Source organism: Marmota flaviventris, chromosome 1, assembly GCF_047511675.1.
Source record: "Marmota flaviventris isolate mMarFla1 chromosome 1, mMarFla1.hap1, whole genome shotgun sequence".
NCBI lineage: Eukaryota > Metazoa > Chordata > Mammalia > Rodentia > Sciuridae > Marmota > Marmota flaviventris.
Window position 1 is genome coordinate 11,476,462 of NC_092498.1, and position 25,780 is coordinate 11,502,241.

At 38.7% G+C, this 25,780-nt stretch overlaps 1 protein-coding gene across 6 annotated transcripts in view; it reads left to right on the forward strand.

Moving 5' to 3' along the window:
* The window catches only part of Tpk1 (thiamin pyrophosphokinase 1), a 339,523-nt gene that overhangs the window by 304,878 nt on the left and 8,865 nt on the right, over positions 1 to 25,780 (forward strand). The window contains exon 9 of one of the 6 annotated variants that reach the window (XM_071611269.1): positions 22,783 to 22,852. The exons of the other annotated variants lie outside the window; for them this stretch is intronic. Within the exon in view, the coding sequence (XP_071467370.1) occupies positions 22,783 to 22,829 (47 nt within the window). The 3' untranslated portion in view covers positions 22,830 to 22,852. Of the gene's footprint in view, positions 1 to 22,782; positions 22,853 to 25,780 lie in introns of those variants that run through there. 6 annotated transcript variants of the gene reach the window in all.

Genomic DNA, 25,780 nt, shown 5'->3' on the forward strand with positions numbered 1-25,780 from the left:
AGAGTGAAATAGACTGCAACCTGATAATAGTAGTGGGATGCAATCCTGCTCTTTCAGCAATGGATACCATCCAGAGAGAAAACCAGGGAAGAAGCTGTGGACTTTGATACGTTAGGCCCATTGGGCCAAATGGACAGGCACATAACATCCACCCAGCAGCACAGAGTACACGTTCTTCTAGAGCTCACATGGAGTAATCTCTAGGATAGATCATATGCTGGACTACAAAGCAAACCTCCCCAAATTTAAAAACACCGAAACCAAATTAAGTATCTTTTCTGACCAGAATAGAATAAAAGTAGACTTGAATAGTAAGAGAAACATTGAAATGATGCAAATACATGGAAACTGAACAACATACTCCTGAACAACCAGTAAGCCAAAGAGAAAAAATGGAATGGGAAATTTTTAAATATCTTGAGACTAATGACAATGGAAACCCAGCACCTTGGAACTTATGGGATGCAGCCGAAAGCAGAGGAAGTTTGTAGCAACAAATGCCTTTCTCAAAAAAGAACAGTCTCCAGGCAGCAGCTTAACATTCCACCTCAAGGGGCTAGAAAAGGAATAATAAACTAACCAAAGTTAATACAAGGAAGAAAATAATAATGATCAGAGTAAAAATAAATGAAGTAGGGACCAGAAAGACAAGAGAAAGATCAACAAAACAAAGAGTTGATTTTTTAAAAGATAAAATTAACAAATCTTTAGCTATAATAAGAAAAAAAAAAGAAAGACAATTTGGGTAAATAAAATCAGCAGTGAAAGGAGAAACATTGCAGGTTGTACCAAAAAATACATAAAAGATTATAAAGGACTACTATGAACAATTACATAACTACAAATTGGTAGCCTAAGAAAAACAAATTTCTGGAAATACACAGCCTGCTAAAATTGAATCAAATAGAAAACCTAAACAGACCAATAATAAGTAGGAGATTGAACCAATAATTTTTAAATCTCCCATCAGAGAAAAGCCTAGGATCATATGGCTCCATTACATAATCCTGCCCAACATTTAAAGGAAAACCAATACCAATCCTTCTCACTCTTCAAAAAAATTAAAGCAGAAACACTTCTAAAGTTATTTGATGAAGCAAGCATTATTGTGAGACCAAAGCCAAACAAAGATACCACACGAAAGGAAAATTTCAACCTAATACCTTTGATGAACGTAGATACCTAATAATAATAATAAACTGAATTCAAAAGCACATTAGAAGGACCATTCCTGATCAAGTGTAAGTTATCCCTATGATACAAAGATGATTCAACATACATAAAATAATAAATATTATACAGCATATTAACAGAATGAAGGACAAAAACTATATGATCATCTTGAGGGATACAGAAAAGACATCTGACATAATTCAATATCCTTTTAAGAGAGAGAGAGAGAGAGAATTTTTTAATATTTATTTATTTATTTATTTATTAGTTTTCGGTGGACACAACATTTTTGTTTGTATGTGGTACTGAGGATCGAACCCGGGCCGCTCGCATGCCAGGCGAGCACGCTACCACTTGAGCCACATCCCCAGCCCAGAATTCAATATCCTTGCATGATAAAAAAAATCTCAGCAAATTTGACATAGAAGGAACATTCCTCAACACAATAAGGACCCTAAATGACAAGTTCACAACTAACATCACACTCAGTAGTGAAGAGCTGAAAGCTTTCAAAGATAAGGAACAAGATTGACCTCTATTTTACCATTTATATTTATCCAACACAGTACTAGAAGTCCTGGCCAGAGAAATTAGACAAGAAAAATAAATTAAAAACATCCATGGGAAAGAAACGGGTGAAATTGTCTTTGATGCTGTCATGATCTTACACACAGAAAACTAGGCATACTCACCAAAAACTTAGAACTGATAGACAAATTCAGTAAAGTTGCTGGTACAAAAATAACAGAAAAATCAGTAGGATTTTTTTATACTAATAATGAATTCTCTGGAAAAGAAGTTAAGAAATCAGTCCCATTTTTCAGTAAGCATTTTTTAAAAACAGTTAAGAGTAAATTTGGCCACAGATCTGTATAACAAAAACTATGAAACATCAATGAAAGAAATAAGTTGATGACACAGAGAAATGGAAAGATATCCCATGTTCATGGGTTAGAAGGATCAATATTATTAAAATGTTCATACTACCCTTTCTGTATATATACAGAAAAGCAATCCTAAAATTCTTATGGAACCACGGAAGACCATGAACAGTTAAAGACATGTTCCTATGTTCCAATAGTCCCACTGTGGGTATAGCCAAAGAAATTAAAATTGTACTTCCATGTTCCCTGCAGCACTATTCACAATAACAAAGTTATGGAAGCAACCATATGTATGCACAGCATATATGCACAGCAGAATACTCTCCAACCAGTGAAAAAATAAAGGTCTGTGTAATATCCATGCCACTGATGGGTGAGTCTAGAGGACATTATGCTAAGTGAAATAAGCCCGGCACAAGAAGGCAAGTGTCACATGTTTCTTATTTACATATTTATTCTACAAAGTCAAACTCATAGATAGAGAATGGAATGGTGGTTACCAGAGGCTGAGGGAGGGGAATGGATGGGCCAACAGGAGATGTTGCTCAAAGGGCACAAAGTTTCAGTTAGAAGGAACAAACTTTATTATATCTATTGTGCTGAATGCTGACTATAATAAATAATAATGAATTGTATGTTTTAAAATTGCTTGCTGGTATGGTGGCACACACCTGTAATCCCAGCAGCTTGGGAGGCTGAGGTAGGAGGATCGTGAGTCCAAAGCCAGCCTCAGCAACCAGGATGCACGTTAAACAACTCAATGAGACCCTGTCTCTAAATAAAATACAAAATAGGACTGGGGATGTGGCTCAGTGATTGAGCACCCCTGAGTTCAACCCCTGGTACCTACTCCCTCCCCCCCCAAAAAAAAATGCTAAAAGGTATTTTTTTTTTTCACAAAAATATCAGTATGTAAAGTGATGAGTTTTTGTCAATTAGTTTGATTCAATCATTCCACAATGTAAACATATCAAAACATTACATCATGCCCCATAAATATGTAATTTATGGAATTTTTTAAAATGAAGACTCATGGTTTAAGACAGCAGTCATTCACTCTCCATTATGCAGCTGAACTAAGATTTGGCTGCTCTGGGGTTGGGCTTGTTTTCATGTCTCCCGGTATGTCACTGTTCTGCCTTAAAATTGATCTGTGGGATGTCTGACTGCCATAGTCCTCTGTCTCTCTTTGGACTTGGGATAGCATATTCTGTTCAGGTCCTTTAAAAATGAGAAAATTAGAGAGATATACTGTGGCTTGTAAAGTGACGTAGGGTTTGTTGCTTGGTTGTGGGTTTGCTTTATTTTGTGATTATTTTTTAATGCCCTTCTGAACGAGCCTACTAAAAACAGGTTCTCCGGGACTAGACATGGTAATTACTAATTTTGAGTTGTTTTCATGACCAGAGAGTAAAATACAAACTAGTAGTGTTTGTACCAGTACCTCCCCAGGACTTGTAGAAGATAAACAGTCACCTGTCTTCTAGGTTTACTCATGAATAAAGATGTTAGAAGGATTTTTTTTCCCATTGCCGTGTGGGAAATGCCTTGGCTAAGCCTGTGACCCTCATTTTTCTTCTCTGTTATTGCTCTGAAGCATCTTATAATTGCCTGAAGGGGTGGTGAAATCTTCCTGAGAGATAGAACTTAGACTTGGAGGTAACAGTATTGGGGTAGAATCAGATAAATTACCAATTATGTACACTGAAAAAGAAGTTAATGCTCTGAGAGCATTTTTTTTCCTCACTACCACTAAGAAATAAAAAAATAAAATAAATTAAAAAAAAAAAGAAGACCTCCAGAATTGGCATCCGGCCTCAACTCTAAACCACACTATTTTAAGTTCGTGCAAGTACCTTTTCTTAGAGGAAGTAAATCATACTAGGACAACATTGGAAGAGCCACGTGGATAAAGTTGTATTATTTTCCCCAGTTCAGTTGTACGAGCACTTGGCAAAAGATGGTGGGTGGATCCACTATTGTCCTTAGGATCACAGTATGCCTAAGGCTGATAAAATATCATTTCAGCAATAAGGGAATCTAGAATCATTTTGACAAACAGAAAATAAATATAACTAAAACGATAATGAAATATTTTTTTCCAGTGACTCCAGTTAAAACTGCTGTAGGGTCGTGAAGGGAAAGCAGAGAATATTTTTTTCTTTGTTCTAACAATAACATAAGGAAAACAGGCAAAAATACAAAGAAAGAAGATCACAATTCCCCCATCATTCGTTAACCCTAAAACAAACAAACAAAACACTGTCAGAGTTTTGAACATAAAGGGATGCTGTACTTTGTCGAATGCTTTTTCCGCATCTATCGAGATGATCATATGGTTCTTATTTTTAAGTCTATTGATGTGGTGAATAACATTTATTGATTTCCTTATATTGAACCAGCCTTGCATCCCAGGGATGAATCCTACTTGATCATGGTGCACAATTTTTTTGATGTGCCTTTGTATCCGAGTGGCCAGAATTTTATTGAGGATTTTAACAGGAACATAACTCAATATTGTAAAAGCAATCTATGCTAAGCCTCAGGCTAGCATCATTCTGAATGGAGAAAAATTGAAGGCATTCCCTCTAAAATCTGGAACAAGACAGGGATGCCCTCTCTCACCACTTCTGTTCAACATAGTTCTCGAAACACTGGCCAGAGCAATTAGACAGACGAAAGAAATTAAAGGCATCAAAATAGGAAAAGAAGAACTTAAATTATCACTATTTGCAGATGACATGATTCTATACCTAGCAGACCCAAAAGGGTCTACAAAGAAACTATTAGAGCTAATAAATGAATTCAGCAAAGTGGCAGGATATAAAATCAACACGCATAAATCAAAGGCATTCCTGTATATCAGCGACAAATCCTCTGAAATGGAAATGAGGACAACCACTCCATTCACAATATCTTCAAAAAAAATAAAATACTTGGGAATCAACCTAACAAAAGAGGTGAAAGACTTATACAATGAAAACTACAGAACCCTAAAGAGAGAAATAGAAGAAGATCTTAGAAGATGGAAAAATATACCCTGTTCATGGATAGGCAGAACTAACATCATCAAAATGGCGATATTACCAAAAGTTCTCTATAGGTTTAATGCAATGCCAATCAAAATCCCAACGGCATTTCTTGTAGAAATAGAGAAAGCAATCATGAAATTCATATGGAAAAATAAAAGACCCAGAATAGCAAAAACAATGCTAAGCAGGAAGTGTGAATCAGGCGGTATAGCGATACCAGACTTCAAACTATATTACAGAGCAATAGTAACAAAAACAGCATGGTACTGGTACCAAAACAGGCGGGTGGACCAATGGTACAGAATAGAGGACACAGAAACCAATCCACAAAACTACAACTATCTTATATTTGATAAAGGGTCTAAAAGCATGCATTGGAGGAAGGATAGCATCTTCAACAAATGGTGCTGGGAAAACTGGAAATCCATATGCAACAAAATGAAACTGAATCCCTTTCTCTCGCCATGCACAAAAGTTAATTCAAAATGGATCAAGGAGCTTGATATCAAATCAGAGACGCGCCGTCTGATAGAAGAAAAAGTTGGCTACGATCTACAGTCGGTGGGGTCGGGCTCCAAATTCCTCAATAGGACACCCATAGCACAAAAGTTAATAACTAGAATCAACAAATGGGACTTACTCAAACTAAAAAGTTTTTTCTCAGCAAAAGATACAATAAGAGAGGTAAATAGAGAGCCTACATCCTGGGAACAAATCTTTACTCCTCACACTTCAGATAGAGCCCTAATATCCAGAGTATACAAAGAGCTCAAAAAATTAGACAATAAGAGAACAAACAACCCAATCAACAAATGGGCCAAGGACCTGAACAGACACTTCTCAGAGGAGGACATACAGTCAATCAACAAGTACATGAAAAAATGCTCACCATCTCTAGCAGTCAGAGAAATGCAAATCAAAACCACCCTAAGATACCATCTCACTCCAGTTAGATTGGCAGCCATTATGAAGTCAAACAACAACAAGTGCTGGCGAGGATGTGGGGAAAAGGGTACACTTGTACATTGCTGGTGGGACTGCAAATTGGTGCAGCCAATTTGGAAAGCAGTATGGAGATTTCTTGGAAAGCTGGGAATGGAGCCACCATTTGACCCAGCTATTCCCCTTCTCGGTCTATTCCCTAAAGACCTAAAAAGAGCATGCTACAGGGACACTGCTACATCGATGTTCATAGCAGCACAATTCACAATAGCTAGACTGTGGAACCAACCTAGATGCCCTTCAATGGATGAATGGATAAAAAAAATGTGGCATTTATACACAATGGAGTATTACTCTGCATTAAAAAATGACAAAATCATAGAATTTACAGGGAAATGGATGGCATTAGAGCAGATTATGCTAAGTGAAGCTAGCCAATCCCTAAAAAACAAATGTCAAATGTCTTCTTTGATATAAGGAGAGTAGCTAAGAACAGAGTAGGGTCGAAGAGCATGAGAAGAAGATTAACATTAAACAGGGATGAGAGGTGGGAGGGAAAGGGAGAGAGAAGGGAAAATGCATGGAAATGGAAGGAGACCCTCAGAGGTATACAAAAGTACATACAAGAGGAAGTGAGGGGAAGGGGAAAAATAATACAAGGGGGACAAACGAATGTCAGTAAAGGGGGCAGAGAGAGAAGAGGGGAGGGGAGGGGAGGGGAGGGGAGGGGGGATAGTAGAGGATAGGAAAGACAGCAGAATACAACAGACACTAGTATGGCAATATGTAAATCAATGGATGTGTAACTGACGTGATTCTGCAATCTGTATATGGGGTAAAAATGGGAGCTCATAACCCACTTGAATCAAATTGTGAAATATGATATATCAAGAACTATGTAATGTTTTGAACAGCCAACAATAAAAAATTAAAAAAAAAAAAAAAAAAAAACACTGTCAGGATTCTTGTTTATTCTCATCTTTTTTTCCTCCATTTGTTAGGTTTCTTAATTAGAAAAGAGACTCTTAGTCTCTCTTTTAGTTTGTGTTAGGGTTTTGCTTTTCATTTGTTGTGCTGTTTTGAAGCAGCATATTTATTTGACAACTGTTTGTTCTGCATCTGCTCTGTGCCAGACATCGCATCAGGTACTAAGGATCCAGGGCCCTGTCTGCTGATCAGGAAGCTCCAGCCCCAGTGGACCATGTTGGTGCCTGACATTGAGCTGTCCTCTACTCAGATGCCACCTCTATTTCCAGTTAAACTTTCCCTATACATGATTTTTTTTTTTAAACTCAAATACGAAGCTTTGCTTTTTCCAGTTAAACATCCTCCTGTGGCTTGTGTTTGTTATATAAAAGTGTCATTAAGCTATTATTCACATACTGTAAAACTCACCTTTTTTAAAATGTATAATCCTCCCAAGCCTGTGGCTCATCACAGTAACTTTTCAAGGTCATTGTGAATCTTGATTCTTGGTTTATTTTCCCAATATTTTGTCATCTACAAATGAAATTAGTTTTATTCTAAGACTACAAAATTGAATGAGATAGTCCAAGTTCAGAATCTGGTACCCTTCAAGCCATTTCAAAGAGCTGATAATCAAAACTCTTTGCAAATGTATTCATCAACACCTCTGAATTTATCTGCTGTATAATCATTTCAACCCCATTCACCAAGTTATTCTCAACAGTATACAAAAGCAAAACTATAGTCTTGAAAAGGAAACAGTCACTCCAGGGTGATGGCTGGAAATTCTTTTCAGTGGTCTGAGTCCAGGACCATCCCATGCCTTGAGTTCAGGTTCCTAGGTGTAGAGCACACAGTATCATTTTCCCTGGTGGAGAATACAAAAGCCAAGTGAGGACAAGGGGTGATACCACATCATCTTTCCACATGGAAATAAACTGTTTCCTTCACTCCAAACAGGGCTTTGAAGCCCCTTTTTATTACTGATTTTGACCTTTTGGGTTTTATGATCTTCCAGACCTTTAGCTTTTCTATTTTCCCATATTTTTAAATTTATTCTAATTTGTTATATATGACAGCACAATGCATTTCAGTTCATATTACACATATAGAGCACAATTTTTCATATCTCTGGTTGTATACAACGTACAGTCACACCATTCATGTCCTCATGCCTGTACTTAGGGTAATGATACGTTATAGTAGCGATACATTGCCGTCCCACCAGCAATGTGTTAGTGTGCCTTTTTCCCCACGTCCTCACCAACACTTACTGTTGTTTGTATTCTTAATAGCTGCCGTCCTGACTGGAGTGAGATGCAATCTTAGAGTGGTTTTGATTTGCATTTCTCTGATTGCTAGAGATGTTGAACATTTTTTCATATATCTGTTGATTGATTGTATATCATCTTCTGAGAAGTGTCTGTTCAGTTCCTTGGCCCATTTATTGATTGGGTGGTTTGTTTTTTTGGTGCTAAGATTTTTGAGTTCTTTATATATCCTAGAGATTGGTGCTCTATCTGATGTGCAAGGGGTAAAAATTTGACCCCATTCCCTAGGCTCTCTCTTCACCTCACTGATTATTTCTTTTGCTGAGAAGCTGGATTCAAAATAAAAAGTTTGAATCCTTCCCATTTAATTGATTCTTGATTTTAATTCTTGCACTATAGGGGTCTTATTAAGGAAGTCAAGGCCTAATCCAACATGATGGAGATTTGGGCCTACTTTTTCTTCTATTAAGTGCAGAGTCTCTGGTTCGATTCCTAGGCCCTTGATCCACTTTGAGTTGAGTTTTGTGCATGGTGAGAGAGAGGGGTTTAATTTCATTCTGTTGCATATGGATTTTCAGTTTTCCTAGCACCATTTGTTGAAGAAGCTATCTTTTCTCCAATATATGTTTTTGGCACCTTTATCTAGTGTAAGTTTTTCTCACATTTCAAAGCATCCACTTGAATAAAGGAAACACTTCATTAATATTTTTTAGTGGTTGAGCCATTCTCAGAATTGTGACTATAAAATTGTAATGTTTAGTCTAAGGTAAAAGGTAGAATTCTGTTTTTTGGATTTTTTTTAACATGCTCCCTAGCTATTGGTACAGTCCTAATCCATAAGAAGTGTTCCCATTTGGCTTTCATGAGAGTTGTATCCTCATGACGTGGGTATAGCATCCAGAAAGACACCACATCCATCTATGGTATCTGCTTTTGGTAGTCTATCTGGGTGATTCTTTACCTTCTCCCTCCAAATTTTACCTTAAGCTGCTTTTATCTAGCTTATAGGTTTCTTGCCAAATAATTTGCCTGTAATACATTTTGACCCAGAAATTCAGCTAAGCCTGCACCTAGTGCTCTGTTTGTTTCCTGTACCCCCTGCCCGCCACTTCTTCCAGTATAACTTTCTTTCCCTAAGGGAAGCATCATTAAAGTAATAGAGTGTCCATGAATCTGTCATGTCTCTTTGCTCTTACACTAAGGAAAGATGTCTTCCAGTTGGTAATTAAGTTTGTATAGGATATTTTGGCAAATGGGCAACTATCTTCTGAGGACTCTCCCTATGCATTTAATAACATTGGGGCAGAATGACAAATAGGTTCTAATGCTTTTATTTTATTAAAGATCTTGAGGAGTCTGTTATAGTGAAGTATAAATAAATTCACCCCTCGGCATTCTCCCTTGGCTCTGTTCCTGGAACTCGAAGGGAGTCGCATTCCTTATAATCTGTGTTAACGACCTCTTGTCCCTCCAGCTGTCTTTGTCGTCTCCATGACATAAACTGGTTCCAGCGGGAGGGAAGGCAGGGGAGTAAATCTATGCTCCTCATTTTCTTTTTCTGTGTTCAGCTCTGTAATTACACTTTATTTTCTTAGACTATCAGATTTTCAAATTATAAATCTCATAAATTTCAATATTTACACACATCAGTAAGAGGCAAAAGGACTTCGCGGCTCTCCTCAGTTCACACTTACCAACTTAGGTTTGCCATAATGAGATAAAGGCAAAGCCTTTTGTGAAAAAGTTGATAGGGTTACCAAATAGCACAGTCTGTAATTTTCCTTTTTAGAAATGGATGAGTGTTATGGAGAAGGAAAAAATAGAAGCGTTTTTATTATTCTTCCCTAAAGTCAGTGTGATCAGTTAAAACCCTCTGGAGGCCTCCAGGTCTGAGAAAAAGGCAGTGTTCTTTGCTTTTAAAGCCTTAGCAAACCATGACTCCTAAACCTCATTATTATGATCTCTCTGGCACATGTAATCAGTCAGCATTTATTAAGGACATTCCATGTGTTCAGCACTGTATTATTATTGGAAAAATAATAATACCCAATGTAATTTTTTGAGGCATCAGGAAATATGCTAAGGATTTTTAAGGGTATTTTCCTTCTTATACTTTTGCGATTTCAAAGGAAGGAAGCAACAATGTACCATAGCAGGAAGAACTGGTGTGTGTTCTACAGGGGTTGATTTGCCCTCTGTAAGCCCCAATTTCCAAAATAGGAATAATAGTAATAATACCTACTTCATCCGGTTGATGGAGGAGGATAAGAGTTAATTCTAGGAAATCTATGAGCCTGTGCATTACTCACCAATGCAAAGATGTTTTAAAATTAAGAAATACAGAAGTACAAGGTCCTAGGCATGTTCACTCATAATGTTGGGCTCCCAAAATACACATTGTGTTTGGGGAAAATGAAGTCATTGGTGGTTTTAGTAAAGTTCAATGGAGTAATAGAGGTCAGACTCACATTGCAGCAAGATGTGGGTGAAGGGCAAGTGAGAGTAGACAAGTAATTCAGTATTCAGGCCCTGGGAGGAAAAAGAGAGAGATTGATACCTGAGAGGAACTTGGTATGGAGGTGGAGTGCAAGAGTTCAAGGTGGAGAGTAGTAAGGTGATGAGAGGGGTTTGAAGACACAGGCAAGAGTGGGGAATAATCTGTAGATCTAAGCTATGAGAAGTTTAGGGACAGTGGTATCTAAACCTGCACAGAAGAGATGTCCAGAGGAAGGGAGCAACTGAGTGGATTAGGCTAGAGATATTAAAGTGAATCCTGATAATTTGCAGAGGGGCTTCTTGGGCTTGTTTTCCCCAAGAAGATGGGGTGAAGTCATATCCTCAGAGTAAATAGGGATACCCATGGGTAAGGATAAGAGTTTTAAATATGTTTAAGTTTTTAAATAGTAACTACAAAGAACTTTAAAATAATGATTAACCAAGGAAATGTAGAAAGTTTGTCCAGTTGAGGCCAAGTGCTTTTTCCATATCTCTTTTTAGTCCCACTGTGAAAATAAATGAAGACAAAAGAGAAAAAGCAAAGGCTGTGTTTTCTGTCACTTACAGAGTGACTCTTTGTGGCACAGACTCAAAGGAGAGACAGGAATAAGCTTAATAGTAGGGGAAAGTGCAGGTGAGACCTGATTGGAGTCACTGGCAGGGGAGGATGTAGGCAGGGTAGACAGCAGCAGGTACCCTCTCTGATGGGTCACAGGAACACAGGTGGCCTTCTTTGCTTGGTAAAGTTAGAATCTGGCACAAAAATTAGGGAAGCTGTTATCCTGGCTTGGACCAATTGTTAGAGAAATTATTGTTTAGCTTTCTAGGTTCTTAATACAAACTTCAGTCTGACTTCCTGCAAGTCTAAGTTATAGTAGGCTGATTTCCTAGGCTGGTTCTTGGAGATAAGGGGTTAGTTTCCCAGGTAGGCTTCTGTAGGTTTTGGATCAAAATTCTCTTTTTTTATATGATCTTGCTGTTGCTCATATGAATGTTCAAGTTTCTTATCACTTTATTACTGTTAAAACTTAAAACGATTTTATATTTAGAACCCATTGTTCCTTTGGTTAAAAGAATAAGGAACCTGAGAGACAGAAGAGGTTTAAGAAGTCGTCAATAATGGAAGGGAGGTAAGGAAATTTACAGAAATAACATTTAAGGAATTCAAATGGAAGTATAATGTGTACAGTAATTTGCATCAGAGGGGCTAGGTGCATAGCTCAGAGGTAGAGCACTTGCTTACCATGTGCAAGGTCCTGGGTTCAGTCCTCAGCACCACCAGAAGGGCAGTGGGGGAGCAAGGAAACTTACATTATTTTGAACCTTCAAAGAGGTCCCAACTGTGAAAGTGTAACTTCAATCCAATCTCTCAGACCAGTGAACTAAAGGATACAGACTTGAGAACTCTGCCAATCGTAAACTTTATATTTTGCATATTTAGAATTCAAGCCCAGATAATAAGTGACATGCCTAAGTCCTCACAACTACCTGGAACTGGGCTTTAATTAGGTGTTCTTTCATTTTTCATTGATCTAAGAAGTGGGCATTCTGTCAATCATATTGCAAATTTCTTTTTCCAAAACTGGAATTGCAAAATTCAGATAATGGAAGACATTGACTTGACATGGTGTGGATCTGGAATGACCACCAAAGTCTTGTATTAAAGGCTTAGTCCCCAATGCAGTGCAGAGGGAGTACTTTGGGGAAGTAATTATATCACAAAGGCTCCAATCTCTGCAATGGATTAATCCAGTGATACTTGAACAGACTATTTGCTTCTGGTGGTAGAAACTGCAGGCAAGTGGGGTATGTTTGATGGTTGGAGGAAAGAGGTCACTGGGGATATGTCCTTAGGGACTATGTCTTGTCCTTGGCCCCTTCTTCTCTCCTTCTCTCTCTCAATCTTTCTTCTTCCCTGGTTGCCCTGAGTTCAATATCTTTCCTTGGTTGCATCCTTCTACCCTGATGTTCTGCCTCATCTCAGACCCAAAGCGGTAGACCAGCTGACCATGGGCTGAAACCTTGAAACTATGAACCAAAATCAATCTTTCCTTCCTTATAGTTGTTACTATCAAGTATTCTGGTCACAGCAAAGAAAAGTGAACTAACACATCAACCTTAATACTAAATTAATTCGCCACAGAAAATATCCAGAACTATAGTAAATCTACCTATTATTCATACTAGTGGTTTAAGCTTCAGAGAGTGTAAGGAGGATTTAACCTTATAAATGTGGAATCATAAGGCATGATAAATGATATGATTAATGGTATGTCAGAGAGTGCACATTTAGGGGATTATTTGTTAAAATTCCAGAAATTCCCTTGTTCCTGTAAAATATTTCAGGAGCATTTTGCTTGGTAAGAGAAACAAGGGTGTTACGTTACTATTGATTGATTATATAGTAAACCTTTATTTTGTCTCTCTTAATGAATTTCTCTTTTCCCTCTGGCCTGATGAGAAAATTTAATAGGATGTTTTCACCAGTAGTAAAGCCACTGAGCCACATAGCAAGTGCTTTCTACATCTCACAGGGAGGGCACCCTGATGTCCACTGGGGAGGGTCACAACATCACACTGTGCTGCAGTGAGGTCTTACAAACAGTGCATCCAAAAGCCAGTGGAATTTCCTGAAGCTCCATCCATGGAAGCATGGCACTTCAGGGTTTAAACAAAGCTAATCTCCAGTTGCTAATGATATCAGGGGCCAAGGAGACTGGCCAAAACAGAGGGAATGGGAACCAGGGATCTAGCTATTGGGCCCAGTGTTCCTCCCCACCAAGTCCTGGATACACCCAGGTAAGATAACCTAGAAGCAACATTAATCAAGTTCTGGAAGACTTGGAGTTTATAAGCTTCAATCAGTCATTACCAGTCAAGGAAATGCTGAATCCTTTGAAAGAGGTCTCTGGAAGTCAAAGACCCATGGCCAGGGAGCTTAGGGAGAATAAATACCAAAGAAGTATGGTTTGTTTGTGTCTTCACTGTCTGTGTGAATCATCTGAGACCTACACCTGGGTCCAAGTCAGACTCTTTTAATAGGTACCATTAAGGTACCATTAAGACTATTCTTAGTCTCTATGTTGGTTATTTCATTCAGATATTCATTTATTTCTTCAGTATACATTTATGGCAAGTCCACACTGTACTAAGTACTGTGCTAAGTACATAGATGGAAAAGGGAGCAAAACAAACCTGGTGTCTGCCTAGGTAAGAAGTTATGATTCTGAATAGTGAGTAAGCTATGGAAATATTTTAGACATTGATACTCTGGGTTAATATAAACCATTAGTGAGAGGCCTTTAGGGATTCCCTTGTTGTAATGGAGATTCTTGAATTGACAGACTATATTAATTGAGAATAGTCCCGGCATAAAGGTAAAATAACCTTCCTTCTCTTTAATACAATGCTTTGCTAATAGCACAGAATTCCTGAATTCACTCATCTCCGCCCCCCCCCCCCCCACACACACACAGAATCATTAATTCTAGGAGAAAGAACTCTTAATTCTAAGAGCCCTACTAAGATCCCTACAGAGCTTGGCTAGTACATCATGAGGAATAGGTAGCATCTTTTTTCATCCTCTGCAAAATGCCCGCATACTCCACCATTCCTACCTGTGTTAACCCAGAACTCTTTTTTTAATAGACATAAAAACATCAGACATAAAACTGTCAGAATTTTCACAGTGAATTTTATATTTAAAAAGAGATTAACACAACTATAGTGTGAAGAATATTTTTCCAACTATACATAGAACTCCCCACTCTAAAGAATTACCCTCATACATAAAAATAAAAAAAAAATCATGTACCTGTCTATGTAGATTAAAGCAGTAACTTGACTGCTTTTGTCTGTTGCTTATACAAAATGTTAAAAAGTTTCAAGGGAATAGAAGAGACAAAGAATTTAAGCTTCCTGGTATAGCAATTAAATGAGCCCAAGAAAAATTTTCTAAACTCTTTTTAAAAAGAGACCAGACTTTAATGTGAAATTCTTTTCTTTCTCATTTATCATTGTCTCTTAAACCCCAAATGCCATAAAAGAGCTACCTGGAAGAACCAGAATTTAATCTGTGATTTTGTCTTCATATTACTTATAAGGGCCTCTTAATATATTTTTGGACTGAGGGAATTCCTACTGTATACTGTTTGTGGCTCAATCAAAATTCAACTCTTAGCATTTTAGAAACCAGTAGTATATATCACATACCAGAACATATCTTGTGCTCTGTTTTGATGATTGAATTTTATGCAGTCAGCTGAACTGTTAAAATCTTTGTCTCTGCCTGAAGAGTGAACTGTTGCATGAAAGTACTACATTTGAGAGTCCTGAGTTTATATCACAAAGCCTAGATAGCTAATGATAGATAATTAATATAATTAATGCACAAGAATTTTTATAAAAAGGTAAAGGTAGCTTTTCACTTTGACTTCCCATATTTTTTCATGACTAAAAAAAAAAAAAACAAACTTTTACGTAACATTAAGCTTTACTCCTAAAGTACAGCTGCATTCTTGCATTGCATATTACAAGAGCCATGTTTCAAAGCTAACTCCTGTTTAGAAAAACTGTGTGAATTTTTAAAGCACCTTTTCCTATTTGATTAAAAATATTTAAAATATTAAGGCAACACAGGAAGATAAAGATCTGCTGAAATGGGAAATTCAGAAAATAAAGTAAAATTGATTTAAAATGTTAAAGCATATTTAAATCCTGAATCAACATAAGATCAACCATCCTATCCAGTGAAATACCAAGGAAGGTGGTAGGAAGAAGGTTCATCAGGGCCTGAAGCAGAAGTGTGTCAGAGGCCTGAAATCATGCCTAGAATCTGCAGGATGCTCATCCCTGTTCCTAGGTAAATGTCTACCTGTCTGTAGAATGGGAAGGAAAAATTCCATCTTCAGAGATGATTTCTTCAGCCCTTGACAGGGAAAGAGGACATGGGACAGGTTACTTGTGCCTTTGGATTTTTTTGAAAGGAAAAGACCCCTGTGGAATAAGAACCAAAATAAAGATATTTTGTCAGTCATATTAACACTGAGAGCAAAAAATACCTATACCTCTCAGCATCAATACACAGGTCTGTGTTGCACACTACAGGGGACGCCCCTTTGATTCATAGGAGAGGAGACATCACGGCCCCATCCATCCATGAGTGGAAAATAGGATACACTAGCACTAATGGAATGAGGCCTATGAAATTCATGACCATAGCTTATAAGTGAAACTGCTTCAAAGCCAAGATCAGAGGCAGCTGCTACTGGAGATCCATCAGATGGCCTCAGATGCCCAAGTGGAGATCATTCCGTGGCCATCCCCAAAGAAAATACAGAAGAGAGAAACACTGCAACCATGTCCATCATCTCTGGAGGAAGGAATTCACTCCCACACAGTGGACACAATGCCAAAAAAGGATCTTGGTGATTGTTCACATTCCTCCAGGTGGTTCAGATGTTGTAGAAATAATAAGGGGAAGGATATCTACTGCCCCTAGGTTGCTTCTTGGAAAAAAAAAAAAAGTCTTTGATTAAGAGTAGATAGGTGAGAAGTCATCAACAGGGTAAGTAGGATGCCCCATCCAATATTGATCGGATCAAAATCATCAATAAGGCACTATGAAGGCCCAAATGAGAGGAGCTCCCCCCAACCCCTCCCCCAACTGTAGATACCACATATGGCACCAGAGGAACAGGAGGGAGCCATATGTCTTTCACACCTCTCAGCCTAGACACTTTCAGGGAACATATGGGATTGTTTAGTTATTAAGAATATGGCAAAGGCATGCTCAAACTATTTCTGTACAAAGATACTTGTGATTTAACATGTTTTAGAAAATTAAATTTTCACAAAGACTGATTTTTACAAAATTGATTAAATTTTAAATTTGTCCATATCATGCTAAATAAATGCAGTTTCCTAACCTATAGCTTTGATAGAATATTACATTAGCCTGTGTAAAGGAACAGTACAACTTAGCTGTTGAGGAATGATTTTCTTTCAGTATAGAAACCATATTGCCACTGTTCTTCCCCTTCTCTAAAGACTTCAAAATGAATATATTTTTTTCTGCATAAAACTTTTATATCCAGATTACTTTTGATGTTATTAATGACAAATTTCTGGAAAACTTATTCATTCTTTTAGTCGTAAATATAATCATTCATAACCACTGAATTTCTTTTTCATCTTTTCTAATCCCAGAATTACAAAAAACAAAAAGATTTTAGTTAAAGCTTTTCTCTATACCATGAAATGCTTTTCCCATATTAAAAGTGAAAGTGGATAAGCTAAATTTTCCACCTTTAATCTAATGTGTTTATTACAGATATAACAATGTTTTTACTAAAAACCGAGTTTCTTCTTTACCCCTTGTCTAGACCCTTAATACTACTTAACTGAACAGTGGCTGACATTGACAAGAGGCTGAGGGAAATGTTTCTCTAGATAATGTTTTGGATTGGAAGTAGTGCCTTTTCCAAAAAAGAAAATTCAGGTGTCTTAGTTAAGGGATTTATATCTATATACCATGGCTGTAGCTTACTCACAAATCAGAGGTGAGAAATCCTTCAGTCAGTTTTGCTCCTGGTCAGAAGCCTAGGACATTCATTAGTCTACAAAAACTACAAGGTTTAGAAAAATTTAGGTAATATAGCCACATTTTCAATCAATTTAAATATTAAATATGTAGCTTAAATCGTTTACTTTTGAGCAGATAGCCCACAATAGTTCTGGGACCCTTCCACTGGGTTAAGGCCCATAGATTGGTGTAAAAGGAATCACATGGAGTTACAAGACAGGAGACATGAATTCCAGTGCTATGTATCAATAAGGTGTCTAGAATTCCTTTTTCTGTCTTTAAACAAACTGCTTGAATATTAGACCCATGGCTCTTAAGCTCTACAGGCTTAAAGACCTAAGCCTGAGACCACTTTGGTCTCTGCAGAAGCATAGATTTCTGAGCCTAGCATTCCTGTCCAGTTAAAGTAGGAACAACTGCCCTTTAGTTGTTGTATGAGTTAAATAACTGAAGTGGATAATATACCAGGTTCCTTCCATATTAGAATTCTATGAGCAAAGAAGTTACTACAAGTCATATTTCCACCCATGAGGAGCTTATCATCTAATCAGGGAAAAGCATGCTACCATTCCACAATGATATAATAAAATGCCAAATAGAAGGTTATAAATTTGAGGCTGGGATAATATACTATATAACCTTGCATGCAAATAGTTAATGCAAAAAAAGCTCATCAAAAAAAGAAGTCAGGTTGTCATTAGGAAAAAGGTCCATGGTATAAATATTAAAAAAATGGATTGATTATTATAACCAGAGCAGGATGGAAAATATATTAATTGGAATTAAAGTGGCTTGTTTTTAAGAATAGCTAATATTTTCAGACTCATTAGAATATTCATATAATAAGATGCCAGCTATTCCCAATATGAAATATAATCATTGTATATCAGTAAGGGAAAATTAAAAATGAAAATAGCTCATGATGAATTATATTAGGAGCAAGCATATATACTTCTAGTTTTATGGATAAAGTCCAAGACACTGCTTTATTACCTTTAATATAACAAATCAAATATGTTAATATTAAAATATTTGAAGTTAAATTAAATGCTGTTTTTCCTAAAAGACAGCGATCACAAAATGAAACTCTGTTCTAAAAGCAGCCATATGATCGTACTGAACCCTGCTTGCTTGCAAACATCCATCTGCTATTTCTTTGTTGTAAATATTTTTCAACAAGGTAATGAAAAGCCACCATGACCACTGATTGAGATTTCATTTTTTTAAGAGTATCATGATTTCAGGCTGAGATATCAGAAAGAACATCTTCCATTAAAGTCAAATGATGTCCAGGATTAAGGGGAAGGGCAGGATTGGTGTCCAGGATTGGTGAAGGAAGGCCACAGGAGCTCTGGTAAAACTGGAGTCGACAGGTGCCCATTTCAACAGGGGACCTAAAATGCAGTGACAGAACCAAAGATGGAAATTGGGAGCCCTTCAGGGAAGATACCTTTGTATGAGGAGTGAGCCATTCACCCATGAGGCGTCACCTCAAAGGATCCCATGAATTGATCACAAATGTTCTGCATGAATTGATGGAGACTGAGCCAGAGCAATTCACATGACAAATCTTGCAGAAATGCAAGGATTTTTCATAAATTCAAACACTTAAGAACCCTCTGGTTAATGTTACTACATCTTCTCAATCATAAACAAATAGAGAATCAACTTATAATAACAAACAAACTTTACTCCTAGGATTTCGCAACAGATGTAGTAGTTTTTCTAATTCTCCCTAGATGGTAAAAATGGAAGACTTTTTTTCCCATATTTGTGTATTTGGGGTTTTCTTTTGGGGGAGGATTGTGTGTACATACAGATGTATTATGGTTTATATGTGAGCTGTCAGAAAAGGTCATGTTAGGCAATGCTGGAATATTCAGAGAGGAAATAATTAGATTGTGAGTGCTGTAACGTAATCAGTGGATCAATCTATTTTATGGAGTAATAATTGAATGAATCACTGGGTGGTAACTGCAGGCAGGTGGGATATGGCTATAGGAGGTAGGTCACTGGGCCATGTCCTTGGGGATTACATATCTTGTCCCTGGCTCCTCATACTCTTGCTTCCTGACTTCCATGAGCTGGGCAGCTTTCCTCTACCATGCCCTTCTGCCATGGTGTTCTGCCCTACTTCAGACCTAGAATAATGGAGCCACACGGACTCAACTTCTGAAACTGTGAGCCAAAATAAACTTTTCCTCCTCTAATTTGTTCTTTTTGAGTATTTTGGTCACAGCTAGAAAAAAAACTTATATAACACAACATGATAATATAGATAGTTTTAAAAACACCCTCATCGTAATATGTAAGTATCATATCTTCAGAATTTGGGGACTCCTGTCCAACTTAGTTTTGCTGTTGGAAATAAAGAGAGATGCTCCTTCTTCCCATAGTTTGTGTGAAAATTCATGTTATCCTATTTTTGTTCTTATTTTATATTCTAAAAATATTATAAGAAAATTTAAATACATACAATGAACTATATTTACCCAGTTGGGATCCAGAGACATGGTTTTAATTATGAATTTTCCCTTTACACAGTCTTTTTTTCTGTATACCACGTAGACATGATCTTCACTGACTGCATTGTATTTCATCAAACTTATATAATGTGCATTACTTAGAATTAACTTAGCATTGAAAAACTGTAAACAAAATTATTTTAAAATATGTTGGCAAACATTTGTGTCTGCTGTGGCATCCAAGGGCAGCAACACTGGCTTGTAAAGGAGACTCACCAGCCCTCCTCCTCTTGTAGACCCACCTGGTTTTACTTGTATGGACACTCCTTATTATTTCTTCTGATTCACAAGCCAAAGTTGTCACTTCATTGGTTCCTGCTTCACCACCTTCATCTCTACCCACCATGATAACTTCATCCAGATCCTACCCATCATGGAGCATAGCCAGTTGAAACCTATACGGTTAATGGTAGGGTTACTAGATACCTTCGCCAGTTGGGCATAAATCTTCCTTATTTCAGACACAATATATCATATGCATAAGGCTTAAGTAGACAGGTGTATAGCCAGGTAAGGAGACTGGTTTAATCAAATCTTAATCAAATGAATAATGTCTTCTGAAGCAGTTTTTAAAGGGGTGGGAGGTGCCATCAACTTTTCTCTTGATCACACACTTTGTTCTTGATCTGAAGAGGAGGTTCTGCAACTTCTGGTTGTCCTTTGTCACTCCTTGTTCCTCCCAAGACATTGATGCCTTTTCTTGAGCATTAAGAGCACCTGTTCTTATGTGTTTTATTTTTTCGGGGGTTATCTGATTTGACTGTTAGGGGACCATGGAGTATGTCCCTTTAGCTTATTCTTGATATATGCCACCTGCAGGTTTGAGATTGATGTTAAGTAATTATACTGTGCTACCTCACATATTCTTCTATTTCTTCACTTTTCTATGCCATTTCCATTTGTTTGATGTACTTATAATAATCTTTGTTGACATTTGAAGGATAGAAGCAAATGCCACTTTAAAGCTTCCTAAGTACAGATGAAATGATGATACTATCCCAGATTTTGACTTTTCTGGATAAGTCAAAGCCCTGAATAGCGTAGCTCATCCATCTTCACAGTGGCTGCATCAGAAATCACTGCAGATGGGTGCTGTTGTCACTTTCCAAGTGGAGGCCGAGGTCACCTGAGGAACTTTGAGTGAATGTTGTAGATATTACAGTGGAGAGCTGAGCCCTCTGTTTTCTGGGATGGCATTGAGGCCCAGCACACAAAATGACTTGCCCTGTTCCACAGCCAGGTAGCAGTGTGTTAGAACGAGAACCTCAGTCGTCTGAGCCACATGCAGGCCATAATTCTCGCACTTGTGTGGATGGTTTGGGGCAGGACAGTGTCTAGACAATGCAGAGCCCTAGAGTCAAAGGCAGGAGAGCAGAGTCATTCTGCTCATAGAGCCCTAGAATAATCTAGTGGCCCTTTCTTTGCATACAAATATAAATCTGACACTTGTTTTTTTTTTTTTTTTATTCACGCTGAAAATTTTCATCCAGTTCAACACAGATTGTTCATTTTACCACTAATCAGTAATGCAAACAGGTCACTTTTTATGGATCTTTTTCGTGTAAACACGGTCAACTTTTCCTTTTTCTTACAGCAGCTGTGATTGGCTCTTTAGCTTCAGTGGGGGCCTGCTCAGAGTGGAAAAAGCAAGTGATGTAACAGTGGAGGGAATTCATTTTAATGAAGACAAATCATAACTTTTTATTATGAAAGTTCTGATCTTGGGAGACATTTTCTAACTGGCATAATTGGTTGGAGGTTTTGATTTTTCAACAGCAGCATTTTCCCAGTGTAATCATTTTTTGGACGGCAGTCTGAGTCATAACACAGAAAATGTGGAGAAGGAAGAATAATTGAACATCAGAAGCCTTCCAGTGCCTTCAGCCCTAATCCAAGGGCAAGGGAACATGTGCCTTCAGAGAGAGGTGGAGATAAATGCAGCCACTTTCAAACAATCATAAATGCCCTTCCTTAGATGCTGGGGTTGGAGAAAGGGTTCCTTGTCAGGGCAGAGGTGATGAGTCCTCGCCCTGGGGAGAGTCTCCAGCAGATCAGGTGCAGGGAGATAAAGTCCAGAAGGGAAGCACCAGACTCCTTATCAGAGACGGGCATAACAGGCCTGGGAAGTGCTGGTAGATTAACAGGGTACTTCTCAGATCCTCCTGCCCCATTGAGAGCAAGCCAAGGCTCTGTGCACAGCATCACAGGGTGGCAGAGGAGGGCCACCACCCAGCTGGGTGCTCAGCATGTCTTTAGGAGTTCCTTCAAGAAGCTGGGAGGCAGACACATCACACACTTGGTGGCCTCCTCAGCGTGGCCCACATTTTCCTCAATGTGGATTTATTTGGAAGCACTACACATCAGGGAACATTTCTTAATGCCTCGTAGGGCCACTTCCTTACTCCAGCTTTTGAGGAAACAGGTGAATGTGAGGGAAATGCTTCCCTTCATAAGTTCCTAGCTGTTAGCCTGACCTCTCCCCAAAAATTGTAGTATTAAATTTCAATATTGAAAATTTTCAAACCTATAAAAACACTGAATAAACAGTACAACAAAGTCTGTGTACCTTACACTGAGATTTACTAACCGTTAAATTTTTTTCTACATTAATATTTCATTCTTTTAAAGTGTTTGTATATTTTTCCTTTATGGATCATTTGAGAATGACTTGAGGATGTAATCATACTAAAACCCCTGAAACTCTTCAGCCACCAGCTGCTAAGAACAGGAGCTTCCTCCTACAAAACTACAGTACTTATACTCCCCAAAATACAATTAATACGATGGTTGTATACAGTCCCCCTTCAGATTCTCCTATGGTCCTTCTTGCTCTTGATAACATTTTTTTTTTTTAGAAGAGAGAGAGAGAGAGAGAGAGAGAATGAGAATTCTCTAATACTTATTTTTCAGTTTTTGGTGGACACAACATCTTTATGTTACGTGGTGCTGAGGATTGAACCCAGCGCCCCGCGCATGCCAGGTGAGCGCGTTACCGCTTGAGCCACACCCCCAGCCTCTTGATAACTTTTTGATATCTGCAATCTACAGTCCATCATTGTCTACAGTTGTCCTGTCTGCTTCATCTCTTTCAATTCACAAAAGCCCTCCCAGTGGTTTTGGTCTTCTGTGACAATGACAGTTTCGAAAAGTCCAAGCAGCTAACTTGTTGACTGCCCCACGATCTGCATTTGCCTGATCATTTCTCCATGATTAGACTCAGGCAAAATATTCTTGGCAAAACTCTTTAAATAGGTGATGTTGTATCCTCTAGCACCATGTCAGGATATACACAATATCATATCATCCTTTCCTGGGTGGTGCTAACTAAGCTTGAGCATGTGGCTAAATGGGATTCATGAGAGTCTCTGCTCCATTCTTTCTTTTGAATTAGAAGTACTTGGTGGAGTGGTGCTTGGATATTGTGAATATGCTGCTTCCCCAACAGTGTCTCAGCCTGTCGCGACCCCTTGCCCGCAAGGAAGACGCAACTCAGGAATCTTCTTTCAGCAGTTTATTCAGGTCCTTGATATTTCTTCTTCTTCCTCTCGGATGCCCCTCCCAGCCTTAATAAAGCATCTCAAGCCCCAGTGCAAAGCTGCCACGTGGAGCTTTCTCATAGGGTGGTGAAAAATCATGTGCCAACTCTCCCAAATAAGGAGTTGTTTGTCACAGACCATAGCGGAGCTAGCGCCATCTTGTTATGGCGACCATAGTCTGCAGAAACGGCAGAAGCGGCTCACCACAGTTCCCCCTTTTCTGTTTTCTTAAAACAATACAGGCAAGAGTAGAGGTCCTATCCCACTGTGCAGAAGTGGCTGCATAGTATGACTCAGTCCTAAGGAGGGCCCTTCCCCAGATCTGAGGCCATATCAGCCGACGCCTTTTTTCGTGGGGCGGGGCGTGGACGCGTCTAACCCGCATGCAATAGGACATGCTCTCCTTGAGGTCCACGTCAAGGATCACCCAAGTGCAGTGCCTTGCCTCGCATCCTGTATCGTGACGATAGTGGATGAAGGGGGATAGCTGAGGCTGAACTGTGGCTGTTTATAATGACAAACAAGTTGACAGCACCCTGAAAGAAAGGCACGGACTTTAAGACGATAGAAAAGCACTAGTGTGGAAACCCATCTGCGTGCAATGGCAGTAAGACCGGCAGAGTGCAAGGGCTTTCCAACACTAAGAGAATAACAAGGAAAGTCATGTCGATCCCAGTGCAATGTTATAATAACTTGGGGTGTAACGACCATGTCAAAGGTTTACTGCTTAAGATGCGCAAGCCAGACTTGAGGTGAGTTGCCATTTTCTAAAGCCTTATCATGAGCACTGCGGGCCTTAAGGCGACAGAGAAACCACAAACAGAGGAACATACCGAAGCAACACATTGCACCAAAAATGCCTACCCCCACCCACTCTTTGAAGAAGGAAAAAGCAGAAGATATCCAATCGGTGAATTGACCCAAAGTCACAGGATCGACACGGGTACTGTTCAAGACAGCTATCTGGGTTAGTTGAGACTGGATCATGTCTTCCGCTGCCATGGACCAATTTCCGGCCAAATATTTGCCAATGATGCGGGAGGCATTCCTGGAATCATTAAATCTGACAGAGGTTATGCATAAATGCGCACGTTGATCAACACAACCCAAATGTACTAGATCAGACAACTCCTCAACTTGAGCTTGAAGCAAATCTATCCTTTGATTAGCAGCCAAGATCCCAGATAAAATATGTTGATTAATTTTACTTTGGGATTCAAGTACGGTGGATGTTTGTTGAATAACCTGATTAATAGTGGCAGCAGTTTGTACTTGGCTGGCCATGGCTACTCCAGCTGTAACTGCTGCAGCAGCAGATACCGCCACAGCTGTCACTATGGCTGCCGTAATTCCAAAATCTCTACGGGCTCTAATCAATTCAACAATAGGAAAAGATTCTGGATCTGCAGTAACTGGGATCGGGACAAAGGTTGGAATTTTCATAACCACTGCTACAGTCAAGGAGCCATTCCAACACTCAGACAAGTAGCAAGTAACATTAGAACAATTAAGCATCCCCTGTAATGTAACATTAGCCAAAAGAAACAGGAACGGAGATTGGAGACAGACTGCTGTGGAGGGTAACGTTGCATTACCTAATTGTGCATTGTGTGAAATATTTTTGAGTCTCCTACCCCACACCAAATCTTGGGTACTGCCAGAAACATTAAACAGCCAACTTTGGACTCCTCGTAATTGAGCCAAAGCGGAAATATCAGCTGTGGCTCCCTTTTCTTCTTTTTTATTTTTATCTTGCGTAGTTGTTGCAACAATATATCAAGGTCCTCAGAACACTCTGAGCCGCTTGTGTCCTCAGGTGTTTTGAATTCGGTCAAGTCTGGATAGAGCCTTCTCCTATTTTTATTTTCAGGCTCTTTTGCCTTCTCACTACTCTTACTCTTAATACTCTCTGCCACTTCACTACATGATCCTTCAGATTTTTCCTCATGCAGTTGCTCAAAAATAGCTTAACCCTCACTCACAGCTTCCTGGCATTTACCATCTGTTATACATCCTCTAACTAACTTCCAAAGTGGTATAATGCCACCCTGCAAGGTACCTTGCTCATGAGCGAAATCTAGATCTTTCCCTAATTTGTCCCAGCTGGGAACCGTAAGACTCCCTGAAAAAGCACAAAAGTCCCCGCTCTCTTCCTTTTACAGGGGAGCGTTACTTTTTATGAATTTCCCGCTCTCTTCCTTTTACAGGGGAGCGTCCCTGTCGTCACAACAACAAAAGAAGCACAAAAAACAAAAGCGAAATGACACAACAAAAGAAACACAGAAAACAGAAGCGAAAGTACACAGTGCAGCTGCAATAAAATGTAATGCTCTCTCTTTCTTTACAGAGGAGCTGCCCCGCTTTGGTCGCGG